Source organism: Ylistrum balloti, unplaced genomic scaffold, assembly GCF_031769215.1.
Source record: "Ylistrum balloti isolate Yb309-2 unplaced genomic scaffold, AGI_CSIRO_Ybal_v1 Utg370324, whole genome shotgun sequence".
Lineage (NCBI taxonomy): Eukaryota > Metazoa > Mollusca > Bivalvia > Pectinida > Pectinidae > Ylistrum > Ylistrum balloti.
In genome coordinates, this window is record NW_026782237.1 from 65,990 (window position 1) to 80,048 (window position 14,059).

The 14,059-nt window shown below is 35.8% G+C and overlaps 1 protein-coding gene across 1 annotated transcript; it reads right to left on the minus strand.

Annotated features, from left to right (window-relative positions):
- Nucleotides 1-3,687: 3,687 nt before the first annotated feature.
- LOC132553382 (proline-rich protein PRCC-like) lies at nt 3,688-14,056 on the minus strand. Its single transcript, XM_060217625.1, has 7 exons — nt 13,758-14,056; nt 8,397-8,566; nt 8,160-8,210; nt 6,694-7,311; nt 6,147-6,176; nt 5,632-5,832; nt 3,688-5,091 (listed from the first exon to the last, which is right to left on the minus strand). The coding sequence occupies exons 1-7, from the start codon at nt 13,999-14,001 to the stop codon at nt 5,005-5,007; spliced, it is 1,401 nt and encodes a 466-aa protein (XP_060073608.1). The 5' UTR covers nt 14,002-14,056; the 3' UTR covers nt 3,688-5,004.
- Between the last annotated feature and the right edge of the window lie 3 nt (nt 14,057-14,059).

Below are 14,059 nucleotides of genomic sequence, written 5' to 3' on the forward strand. Positions count from 1 at the left end.
AATGTGGATAAGAATTTTGTCATGGATGACTGATTTTTATACCCCCGCAACAAAGTTTTGAGAGGCATATTGGAATCGCCCTTTCTGACCATCTGACCATTAGACTGTTCGACTGTCCAGAATATAATGTCAAGTATGAATATATCAGATCTGTTCTGTTTAACCCAATGCTGGAACTGATGGGCAGGTTCTAAAACTGTCCAAAGTCCTCAGGTGAAAGGTAAGGTCCATGGGCCTCTTGTTTTGTCATTGAAACTGTGGGGTATTTAGGTCAATCTTAGTAAAGTGAAGTAACCTTGATGTTTTAAGTGAATGTAAATAAGGTGAAATCTTAAATTTTATGTCATTTATCAAAGTACAACATCAAAGTACTTGCCAAATAATGATATAATAACATGTTTGGATGTTTTCACAGAGTGATAACTGTAATAATCTGTTAGAGGACATGTTTTGCTTAATAGTACATGACATTGGGAATGTTTTCTGATATATGGGGTGTTGACATTGGGAATGTTTTCTGATACTTGGGGTGTTGACATTGGGAATGTTTTCTGATATATGGGGTGTTGACATTGGGAATGTTTTCTGATATATGGGGTGTTGACATTGGGAATGTTTTCTGATATATGGGGTGTTGACATTGGGAATGTTTTCTGATATATGGGGTGTTGACATTGGGAATGTTTTCTGATATATGGGGTGTTGACATTGGGAATGTTTTCTGATATATGGGGTGTTGACATTGGGAATGTTTTCTGATACACGAGATGTTGACATTGGGAATGTTTTCTGATACTTGGGGTATTGACATTGGGAATGTTTTCTGATACACGAGATGTTGACATTGGGAATGTTTTCTGATATATGGGGTGTTGACATTGGGAATGTTTTCTGATATATGGGGTGTTGACATTGGGAATGTTTTCTGATACTTGGGGTGTTGACATTGGGAATGTTTTCTGATACACGAGATGTTGACATTGGGAATGTTTTCTGATATATGGGGTGTTGACATTGGGAATGTTTTCTGATATATGGGGTGTTGACATTGGGAATGTTTTCTGATACTTGGGGTGTTGACATTGGGAATGTTTTCTGATACACGAGATGTTGACATTGGGAATGTTTTCTGATATATGGGGTGTTGACATTGGGAATGTTTTCTGATATATGGGGTGTTGACATTGGGAATGTTTTCTGATATATGGGGTGTTGACATTGGGAATGTTTTCTGATTCTTGGGGTGTTGACATTGGGAATGTTTTCTGATACTTGGGGTATTGACATTGGGAATGTTTTCTGATATATGGGGTGTTGACATTGGGAATGTTTTCTGATTCTTGGGGTGTTGACATTGGGAATGTTTTCTGATATATGGGGTGTTGACATTGGGAATGTTTTCTGATATATGCGGTGTTGACATTGGGAATGTTTTCTGATACTTGGGGTGTTGACATTGGGAATGTTTTCTGATACTTGGGGTGTTGACATTGGGAATGTTTTCTGATACACGAGATGTTGACATTGGGAATGTTTTCTGATATATGGGGTATTGACATTGGGAATGTTTTCTGATACACGAGATGTTGACATTGGGAATGTTTTCTGATATATGGGGTGTTGACATTGGGAATGTTTTCTGATATATGGGGTGTTGACATTGGGAATGTTTTCTGATATATGGGGTGTTGACATTGGGAATGTTTTCTGATACTTGGGGTGTTGACATTGGGAATGTTTTCTGATACACGAGATGTTGACATTGGGAATGTTTTCTGATATATGGGGTGTTGACATTGGGAATGTTTTCTGATATATGGGGTGTTGACATTGGGAATGTTTTCTGATACTTGGGGTGTTGACATTGGGAATGTTTTCTGATACACGAGATGTTGACATTGGGAATGTTTTCTGATATATGGGGTGTTGACATTGGGAATGTTTTCTGATATATGGGGTGTTGACATTGGGAATGTTTTCTGATATATGGGGTGTTGACATTGGGAATGTTTTCTGATACTTGGGGTGTTGACATTGGGAATGTTTTCTGATACACGAGATGTTGACATTGGGAATGTTTTCTGATATATGGGGTGTTGACATTGGGAATGTTTTCTGATATATGGGGTGTTGACATTGGGAATGTTTTCTGATACACGAGATGTTGACATTGGGAATGTTTTCTGATACATGGGGTGTTGACATTTGGAATGTTTTCCGATATATGGGGTGTTGACATTTGGAATGTTTTCTGATATATGGGGTGTTGACATTTGGAATGTTTTCTGATACCTGGGTTGTTGATATTTACAACAATCATTGACTAAGTAAGTATCGAGATTATAGTGAATTAGTTGTGTTACAATAATACATGATTTTCAAAATACTTGTTATCTCAGTAAAGTCCATAAACAATTATACATATTCTAGATGACTGATGGTCATTTTCAAATCGGTCAAATTAAAAGATTCATCAAGAAACATTTTACCACAAAGTTGAGAAATCAAATAATAGCTAAAAATGATACTACTACACACACGAATACCTATGGAAACAGAAAGGCAAAGTTAAAATTTCTGGTAGCTTCATTTCAGACTTATTCTTGGTATCAAACTAGTATTGTAAATGTTATGAAGAGTTATCCTGTAAAATATCTTTCCATTTAAACAAAGGAGAGATTTACATAGTAGATTGATATAGGGATGGTACTGATGGAAGGAAGGAGAGATTTACATAGTAGATTGATATAGGGATGGTGCTGATGGAAGGAAGGAGAGATTTACATAGTAGATTGATATAGGGATGGTGCTGATGGAAGGAAGGAGAGATTTACATAGTAGATTGATATAGGGATGGTGCTGATGGAAGGAAGGAGAGATTTACATAGTAGATTGATATAGGGATGGTTCTTAGGAAGTAAGGAGAGATTTACATAGTAGATTGATATAGGGATGGTGCTGATGGAAGGAAGCAGAGATTTACATAGTAGATTGATATAGGGATGGTTCTTAGGAAGTAAGGAGAGATTTACATAGTAGATTGATATAGGGATGGTGCTGATGGAAGGAAGCAGAGATTTACATAGTAGATTGATATAGGGATGGTTCTTAGGAAGTAAGGAGAGATTTACATAGTAGATTGATATAGGGATGGTGCTGATGGAAGGAAGGAAGGAAGAAAGGAAGGAAGGAGAGATTTACATAGTAGATTGATATAGGGATGGTGCTGATGGAAGGAAGGAAGGAGAGATTTACATAGTAGATTGATATAGGGATGGTTCTTATGATGGAAGGAGAGATTTACATAGTAGATTGATATAGGGATGGATCTTATGAAGTAAGTTATTCAGTGAATCTAGACACAGCTGTCAATGATGAAGGAAAGAACAATTAAGTGCATCTAAACAGGGATGGTGCTGATGATGGAAGGAAAAATTAAATGGATTAAGACAGACCTGGTTTTGATGAAGGAGTTTATTGGATGTAGACAAGACTGGCTACCGTTAACTACTCTGGTAGATAATTCAGCTGGTGAAAATGTCTGGAGGTCCCAATATGGTGTTCAAGTGTGGTTACTATATTTTCCATTTGTACACAACGATATACCTAAATTTACAATCCTAGAAAAAGTTATTTGTTTGGAACATTCCTGTGATAAACACTATGAAATACATAAAATAACAATGCTTTAGTATAAGTTAAGAGATTTATTTTCAATGGTAAAAATAATCAATATTCATGCAGGTACAAAATTTTGTACTTAAAATTTCTGCTTATATTGTCTGTCCTAAAGGGAAATAGATATCCTTGAAGGTATCCAAAATTTCAATGTTAGTCTATCCTTAAAACTGTCTTCATATTCCAACAGTATGGTATGCCTGATCAAAATTTCCTATTAACCTCTAATATGACATATGCTCAATCAAACTTGTCAGTGAATGCAGTTTTTTCTATGATGTACAGCATCAAACAACACATTTATCTGCAGACTTTGACTTCCTTTGTTCCTGTGCTATGAAGGTTTCACAACTTTTTGATAGAGTTTATATTATGTCTCAGAACGAGACACATTTTTGCTGGAACTGTATCCGTTTAATAGGAAATATTACCCTTTTGCATTACTGTTTGCATAACTAAATCATGGCCATGTTGACAAAATGCAAGCAAAAAGTTGAATATGTTGTTGAGAAAATCAAACAAAACATGTTGACCAATGAAATGCTTTCATTTTTCTATCCTGTTTAAATGTCTGATGATAATTTCTCATTATCAATCTTCTTTCCCATGTATAGAATTCAACAATATCTGTAATTATTCACATTAATGAAGAAGAAAACTATCCAAAATGACACTAGCAATACTGAAATAAAGATGTCTTTGACATCAATTAAGAGAAAATTTAAACCGGTTCTTCATACACATAACTCACAGTATTTTCAATACCAGATATATATATTAAAATGATGAGGGATATTTCATTTTTCATTATATTGACATTTTGAATGGCAGTGTAGCATGAAATATTTGAAGAGTAGTGTTTTATTTGTACAGGTAACGTACATAAGGTTCTATGGTATGGAAATGAAAGTCTTACAGGATCAAGTCTTTTTGCAGGATTCATTCCAGCAAAACGCAGTGAAAGAAAATACTTTTAAGGAAATGATTACTAGATCTGAGTTCTAGATATCTTGATTTTTAACAAGTTAGACGTGTGCTATTTATCAACATGGGTGATAGGGACAATCCAACAGGCTTTTACTGATAGTAAGTGGCTGCAGGAAAAGTATTCAACCCTGGTCCCTCTTGCTGTTAAGGGTAGCAGAGTTATTTCCCTTGTCACTGGAAGTGGGTAGATGGTATTGCTGATAAAACAACATACATACTTCACTTGCATAATTAAATAAGTCTAATATCAAGTGAAGGCACGAGATCACATCTGTGTTTACAGAATTTCCTCAGAAGAATTCTTTTAAATGCGGTGATAACCAGCACACTCACAGATAATCAAAATCCATATTTAGCTTGAGTTTGTCTTTTTGTCATTCTGTTCATTGACCACTGGTTTTTCAGATCAAGTTCTGTCTCCTTAGCCTGCAAAGAGATATTTCACATTACAGGTTATACAATGTTCCAAAAATATACAACATTTCTGGTAAGCTGGAATCTGTATGCATGTTTTATACATATTTTGAATTTCATACAGCAATTTTTTCCAGCCTTAATGATAATAAATACAATTCAACATTGATCTCAGTCAGAATCATAAGAGAGTTTTTTTTCTTTCCTTACCAACCTATAAAAAACATCCATGATACTTTAAATGATCAGTGTACAATTTTACACATCCTATTCCTACATTGTAGTCCAATTGCTTCCAATAGAAGTTGTATTTATCAAATCACCAGATTTAAACATTTTGATGATGTGGACGGTATTCAATATGGACAATTAACTACCGAAAATATTCACAATTAACAACTTATACATGGTAACAAACAAATAACACTTATGTAGAGTATACCGCTGTGTGTTGCTATAAAATCTATATTTCAGGCAGTAGAAGTGGGGACATACATATGATATATAGACAGATTTCAGTACGTTGGTTTTGAAATCTGTCCCAGTTATTACCTGATGGGCTAAGTATGTGATTTGATGTTTGCGTTTCTGCTGTGATGTTGGGCCATCTTTCTTCCTATGAGAAGCATATTCCTTTGTTTCCTCAGACATAGCTTTCTGAACATCCACAGTGCTGATAAAATCGTCTGCCTTTACATCCACAATGTTTATCTCTTCTTTTCCTCTTTGTTTCTTTCCTTGCATTCTTAAAAACTGTGAAAATAACAGTATTGACAAGTAATTCATTTACTTAATATCCATGTTTCAATACACTTTTCCCAAAACAACAATCACCAACGGTGTCAACATTGAATGAATTCTTTTTGTATATATAACTACAGCAACATCTATACAGACTCTAACCCAGTATTAAGTGTTAAAACTATTTATTTCTGAACGTTTTTTTATTACCTGTATTTATAATAAAACTGAATGTATATCCAAAAGAACAATAACTTATGAAACTGATACTGGAATTTCTATACTTATATCTTTTGACTGATACTTTGGAATAACAATGAACATACCTCCTCGTCCTGCTCAAAGTCCTGGCAATACTGCAAATTAACATTATTCATATCAAAATTAATGAGAATAGACTGAAGAGGAGAATTTTTAAAGAGCCATTGAAATTTTCTAGAACTCTTTTATCTTTGTACATACATTTAACATTTTGATTTTAAAATAAATGAAACTAGAACTGTGCCCAGAATGACCGACTAATAACTCCACCCCGGTGCCAAGTTACCTTGGAAACCAAATGACATTTAATGTGTTTGACATTGGTACCACTGTATCTTGTAATTATATCGATTTTTGGCACAATCAGTCTATATCTCAATTTTGTCCACTCAGAATCTTCTATCATGTTTCCATATGAACAGTTGTGGAAACATCTGATATGTCAAATTACAAGCATTGTAGTGACCTGGTTACCATGGCAACCCAAATTTCTGCAAAAAAAAAAAAAAAAAAAACCCAGCATGCACATTTACATATGATCCCTTACATTCCTGTGTAGTCTAACTGAAACCATTTCACAGGTTTAGGAGTAGACAACAACTTCATCATTACCTGTGGGCCAGCTTCATACTGAACAAAGTCCATTTGAGGACCTGCCATTTCCGTTGCCATTGGTGATGAGTCCGAATTAGATCCATATCCACCATATTGTACCTGAAAGGATGCTGCTGACATTGTGTTCCAATTACCAGATTTAAAAGACAATGGTTCATCCTGACCAGACAATGATTTTAATGATGAGTTCATATCTAATTGTTCTCTGTTTTTACTGACCGTAGAAGTCACTTCACTTATTGTAGTATTACTAACACTTTTAATCATTTCACTCTTGTCTATTGCTGACTTTGGTGGAGGCAGAGACAATTTACTAGACCTTTGCATAGGAATAGGTTCAGATAACACTGGTCCTGCAGGCAAAGGTTCTGAACCACCCAGTGAAAAAAAATTAGCAGATTCTGACTCAGCATCATCACTATCACTGTCACTTCCATAACCTGATAAACCTTGAAACTTTGGAGAAGGGTTCAATGTCACCGGATCTGTTTTTGATGGTGCAGGTTTCTTGTTTGCCTGTGCTTTTTTCAGGCTGTAAGGCAGAAGTATTCTGTTTGTCTCCTTTTTGGCTGCATGCACTGGTGCAGGTAGTAGAGCTGTGAGACCAGATTTTACCTATGTGGATTAATGACAAAAAGCTCAACAAAAGTTGACATCATCACCAGAAAGAGGTTTTACATGGACTTCTTAATTTAAAGCTAAAAGTCTGTCTCTTAAATTGGCAAAAATATACATAGCATCGATCATTACTGAGGTTTTGAAATGTTCTAAAGATATATCCTTTATGTAGGACACACCAAATTGCTTCTTTTTAAATTATAGACAAAAATAAGCTGTAGCTTTTGATCAAGTTTAAATGAAAAGTGAAAGGTTACAACTATACATCATAGGGATATAACATGCTTTAGTTCTTTATTAGATAAACTTGACACAATATTCAAAACAGAATATCTACAAAAAAGGGGCATAACTCTACCAAATGTTGTCAAAATTTTATGAATAGCAAAAAAGGCAACTTTATATCATAAGGATGTGGTATGCCAAGTTTGAGAAATATTGCTTCAGCATGCTTGTTTTGATACACTTGACACAATATTCTGGACAGAGGGAAGGTGGGATGGTGGGAAGATTCACCTCCATATTTGTGTTCATATGCAGACTTTGATGCTAGCTTCATTTATTGTTGATCTCATAGAGGTATATGTAAATATATTTACATGATCAGTTGCAACCAATAACCCCATTTACAATCAGGAATTCCATCTAAAAACTATACAGAAAGTAAAGGGTCCAAATTAATACAAGGGGCCCATGGACCTTAATTGTTATCTGGCAATCAAATCATTCAGTAAGATGACTTTAAAAACAAATTTTGATTTACTAAAAGTACTTTTAAAAGAAAATACAGATATTTTGCCAAAAATCATACAAATGAACAATATTGTTCTCTCACAAATTCTTACATTTGAGGACAACTTGGGTTTTTTCTTCACTTGCTCTTCCTCATCAGAATCCTGAAAAAAAAATAAAAAAATCAAATCTCAGATATTTCCTCAGGAAATTAACATAATGTCACATCAAAAATTGAATTAACAATAAAGAAATGTTCAGCATTTGTTACTGGTAGAATTTCTTGATAATTAATATGAATGTAATTAAATGCTACTGTTGTACGTCTAAAGCTGTTCCAGGATACTTACATTCTGAAGGGCTGGTATGGTAATTTTCACTTTAGCTCTTTTTGGAGGAGGTTTTGGTGCATCTTTTATCTGTGACATCTTTGGTTTCACTTCTTCTTCAAGATCATCCTCTGCTTTCAGGTTTTTGTCTGATGAGGAAGCCTCTTCATATGCCTTTGGTTCTGGCAATCCTGATTAAAACATTATAACAACTGTAGAATAACACATATATAAAGGAAGCTTTATTTTAGAAACAGAAAAAATAATTATGCATGAATCATTGTTTAATATGCAAAATGAATGAGAAAAAAAATATAAGAAAATGATGAAACACTGGCTATTTTCTGGCATTGAAAATCCTAAATCATAGATCTGATCATGAAACCATTAATTTTATGATCTATTTTAATGACTTTTGTATGAAAGACAATCATTGGTACAATTTAAGAACATGAAATATGAACTATCATTATATTTATATTTGTATTTTTACAAGTATATAAAAACTGTAAATTATATTTAGAGTAGACATTTGACGTCTTGAAAACATAAGACTGCGCCAAAACTTTTGTCTAAATCTGTCAGACTTTATCCAAGCTTAAGTCTATACCTGTCAGACAGTACCAAACCTTAAGTCTACACCTGTCAGACATTATCCAAGCTTAAGTCTACACCTGTCAGACTTTATCCAAGCTTAAGTCTATACCAGTCAAACAGTACCAAACCTCAAGTCTACACCTGTCAGACTTTATCCAAGCTTAAGTCTACACCTGTCAGACTTTATCCAAGCTTAAGTCTATACCAGTCAAACAGTACCAAACCTTAAGTCTACACCTGTCAGACTTTATCCAAGCTTAAGTCTACACCTGTCAGACAGTACCAAACCTCAAGTCTACACCTGTCAGACAGTACCAAAGCTAAAGTCTACACCTGTCAGACTTTATCCAAGCTTAAGTCTACACCTGTCAGACAGTACCAAAGCTTAAGTCTACACCTGTCAGACTTTATCCAAGCTTAAGTCGACACCTGTCAGACAGTACCAAACCTCAAGTATACACCTGTCAGACAGTACCAAACCTTAAGTCTACAGTCTACACCTGTCAGACAGTACCAAAGCTTAAGTCTACACCTGTCAGACTTTATCCAAGCTTAAGTCGACACCTGTCAGACAGTACCAAACCTCAAGTATACACCTGTCAGACAGTACCAAACCTTAAGTCTACACCTGTCAGACTTTATCCAAGCTTAAGTCTACACCTGTCAGACAGTACCAAACCTTAAGTCTACACCTGTCAGACAGTGCCAAACCTTATGTCTACACCTGTCAGACAGTACCAAACCTTAAGTCTACACCTGTCAAGACTTTATCCAAGCTTAAGTTTACACCTGTCACACAGTAACAAACCTTAAGTCTACACCTGTCAGACTTTATCCAAGCTTAAGTCTGCACCTGTCAGACTTTATCCAAGCTTAAGTCTACACCTGTCAGACAGTACCAAACCTTAAGTCTACACCTGTCAGACAGTACCAAAGCTAAAGTCTACACCTGTCAGACAGTACCAAACCTTAAGTCTACACCTGTCAGACAGTAACAAACCTTAAGTCTACACCTGTCAGACTTTATCCAAGCTTAAGTCTACACCGGTCAGACAGTACCAAACCTTAAGTCTACACCTGTCAGACTTTATCCAAACTTCAGTCTACACCTGTCAGACTTTATCCAAGCTTAAGTCTACACCTGTCAGACTTCATCCAAGCCTAAGTCTACACCTGTCAGACAGTACCAAAGCTGAAATATACACCTGTCAGACTTTATCCAAGCTTAAGTCTACACCTGTCAGACTTCATCCAAGCTTAAGTCTACACCTGTCAGACAGTACCAAAGCTGAAATCTACACCAGTCAGACTTTATCCAAGCTTAAGTCGACACCTGTCAGACAGTACTAAAGCTGAAGTCTACACCTGTCAGACTTTAACCCAAGTTTAAATCTTCACCTGTCAGACTTTATCCAAACTTAAGTCCACACCTATCAGACAGTACCAATGCTTAAGTCTACACCTGTCAGACTTGACCCAAGCATAAGTTAATACAGTATAATATTTTCTATCAAGCCATATTTTTAGTTAATTAATAAATTCACTTGCTCTGACATATCAATGCCCTTGACACACATATTTCTCCAATATAAGTAAATGTAAACTTTAGCTTATATTAATCATTCTTGTTGGCCAAGATGGAAGCACACAGGGGGTCTTACTGCAGGAGGGAACCAGGGCACCAGAGTCTCAAAATCAAACGATCACAAGGAGAGACCAAAGATACATACTTATGAAATTTGAGAGATATCCATTCAGCACTTCTTTAGAAAGAGCAATAACAATCTTCACTAGGCAAAATCCAAGATGGCTGCCTTTCGATCATTTCGTTTTTCTGATCAGTCCCGAACTCAAATTTGCACAACTAGAGACAAAGAGGAACCTACAGGTGAAATTTAAGAAAACTTCCATCAAGCACTTCTCAAGAAATAGTAATAACAAACTTTCAATGTCAAAATCCAAGATAGCCACTTTTCGGCCATTTTGTTTTTTCTGATCAAACCCAAATCATATGGGCACAACTAGGGACTATGGGAACCTACACATAAAATTTGAGAAAGATCCATCAAATACTTCTCAAGAAGTAGCGATAACAAACTTTCTAAGTCAAAATCCAAGATGGCCATCTGTTGGCCATTTTGTTTTTGGGAGTAGTCCCATATTTAGACAACTAGGAACCAAAAGGAACCTTTATATGAAAATTTTCAAATAGCCAAATCAAAAAACCGTCTGATATATTGAATTTTTCAGGTCCTAAAAATCGGGGAAAGTGGCCACCAAGTTGGCATTCACAAATTTCAAATATGTGATTTGTGGTGATAATTCATGTAAAATTGAGTTGAAACCTACCCAAGACTTCCCAAAATGTACTCAAGAGAATACCTTAGCGAGCAGAAAACACTGAAATTGTTGTCCCTTTTAATCAAATCATGCCGTCAAAAAATGTAGACCATGAGTGAAATTTCTCCAAAATGTCAAATAAATCACCTATTTTCAAATTATTAGAACAACTATAGATGACTGAGTATGTAAAAAGACGAAATTCTAAAATATTAGGTTGGAGTTCATTTCATATTGAATTATGTCAAAACATCAGAGGAGTACATCCTTAGGAAAGCTAATCTTAGTCCAAGGTACAACATATTGATTACATATTTGCAAGTGAAATATACAGAAATATCTCACTGATAAAAGTGTTATTTTTCACTAGTGTCTTCAGTGATAACAAATATATTTCACTCATGTGTCTAATATTTTTTGTATCTTACACTCATGCACAAAGAAACTTAAATATTAGACACACTTGTGAAATATATTTGTTATTACTGAAGACACTATAAAATATCCTCTAAATACCCATGTGACCTGTCACCTCAAGTCAGCCCTGACATTGGCATACACATTTCAAACAAAGTTAGGAACAATGTGTAAGATGACAAAATTCATAAGTGGCCACATTTGTTTAAAATATCACAAGCCGTAATCAAGGAGTGCAACTCATCATCGCATGACCAAATATGGTGTCACTACCAGTTCAGAGCTAAAGGTAAGACATATCGTACATACATACAACAAACTAAAGCATTGTTAGGTAACACTATGGCTTCCAGGGCCATACTTTACGATATGATTGTTAGTTAGACAAGTCTGTGTCGCACTAATTCCCTATAACAGACATGGAAGGCCTAAATTTGATATCGTAACAATGCCGAACATCAATGGCTTCCAGGGCTATACTTTACGATATGATTGTTAGTTAGACAAGTCTGTGTCACACTAATTCCCTATAACAGACATGGAAGGCCTAAATTTGATATAGTAACAATGCCGAACATCAAGAAAATGCCACCGAAGCAAGTAACCACAACTATACCCACTAGATCCATTAGAATACGGTGTGTTCTGTGTGGGAAATCTTATGCCTCTACAAGGAATTTAAGAAGACATGTGAATGTGGCCCACACGGTCGTCAAAACATGGTACAAGTGTAAAATGTGCAAATAAACATTTGGCAGAGATAGTGATTATATTAGACATATGAAAAATATCCATCCGGGGTACATAGGGGTGAAGCAGGAAGCAGTCAAACCAGACATCAAAAGACCGTTTGAAGTCCCGACATAAAAGCAATTGGAGAGTGCAAAATTCAGGACGAGGTCAGCCACTAGGAGCAACGCCAGCGGCCCTCCAATGAGACTGGTACTAGAGGAAACGATGGATTTATTAAGGCAAGACTTAAGTGATTCGGAGAGCACAGCCTCTACCCCCAATTCATCCGAAGCGAAGGAGGAGGAGAGTGTGGATTTCCTGAAATTGTACTACCTATCGGAATCCAAATCAACTGTGTGTTTAGATGAAAATTAATAAACTGTGTTAATTGTTTACATTCTTGCTATAATTTTCACTATATAACCATGAAGGAATTGACTGTCAAACATTATGTTTTCAATGGACAGTAATAGTGAATAGAGTTATTGGCCTTAATTGTTAATGTCATAATTAACAATGTAAATTTGCCCGCTCTGAATGTACTTTAGGGGATATTTTTACGATAGTGTTGTCCTGGTGAAGCCCTATTATAAGGGCGAAACCGGTAGACCAACTACCAAACGAAAAAATTTTTGAAGAACCCGCCTCTAGCTTGTTGGATGGATTCATCCCTATTTAAGCTTTTGTAAAAATGTATTAACCTTGTCATAAATTAATGCAATTTTCAATAATATACTGCAAAAGTTACTGTTCAAACGCTTTCTGCTATTTTTAGTAACAAACCCATACCCCATTTAGCATATAAAAGACCGGTTTGGTTATTAAATGTAAATTTTTGGTTTCCCCTGGGCGAAATGGATGGTATCATGATTTTAGTTAATTGTTCTATCCTTTACAGAAAATTCCAAAACTTTGCATTTTGATCTTTACATTATGGGGTCTAAACATCTGGTACAGGTGCGTTTATGTATAGAGGAAAAATTCCAGACCACCTGAACTCTATCAACCGGGTTACGCGAAAACGTAAAACAATACATACATTTTTTGTAAGCTAATCACTTCACTTAGAAATCAAATAAGCATGTTTCGGGGGATAATCAACACCTACCTGACTAGTCTGAATTATTCTGATGTTCTATCGACTTATATATATCGCCAATCGGTCTGGAGACCGGTATAAAAAAGTCGATAGAACGTCTGAATGATATGGACCAACGTCAGACTCTTCCAGCCAAGGAGGTTCCAAACATAACAATTTATCAATGACATATTTCTAGTCCTAAACAATCTAAATACCTCTTAATAATGAACCTATATCGGGCTCGTGTATACTATTTCTGGTAGCACCATGTTCAGTTCGCTCCCCTTCAGAGTCCGAGTCCGAGATCTGCTCGACGGTAGTTGCAGGCTCATTTTCCTGACTCCCTTCTGCGCCAGGCGCTTCAGCTGTATCCTTCCTCGTGGTTATGTTTGCAGTGATATGTGCGTCGTCGCTCTCGTCGCTTTCGTCTCCACTCGAAGCATATGCAACAAGCGACATGATTTGTGTACCGTGATCTATCAATTTCTTGCAAAATGCAAAACTGACTGCTAAGTCA

What these genes read in the sequence shown, in the direction of transcription:
- LOC132553382 (XM_060217625.1), bottom strand. Translation starts at nt 14,001, where the DNA reads ATGTCGCTTGTTGCATATGCTTCGAGTGGAGACGAAAGCGACGAGAGC. An exon ending in AACCCAAGTTGTCCTCAAAT is followed by an intron (nt 7,312 to 8,159) that starts GTAAGAATTTGT and finishes TAATCCACATAG; the next exon opens with GTAAAATCTGGTCTCACAGC. An exon ending in ACTTTGAGCAGGACGAGGAG is followed by an intron (nt 5,833 to 6,146) that starts GTATGTTCATTG and finishes TTATTTTCACAG; the next exon opens with TTTTTAAGAATGCAAGGAAA.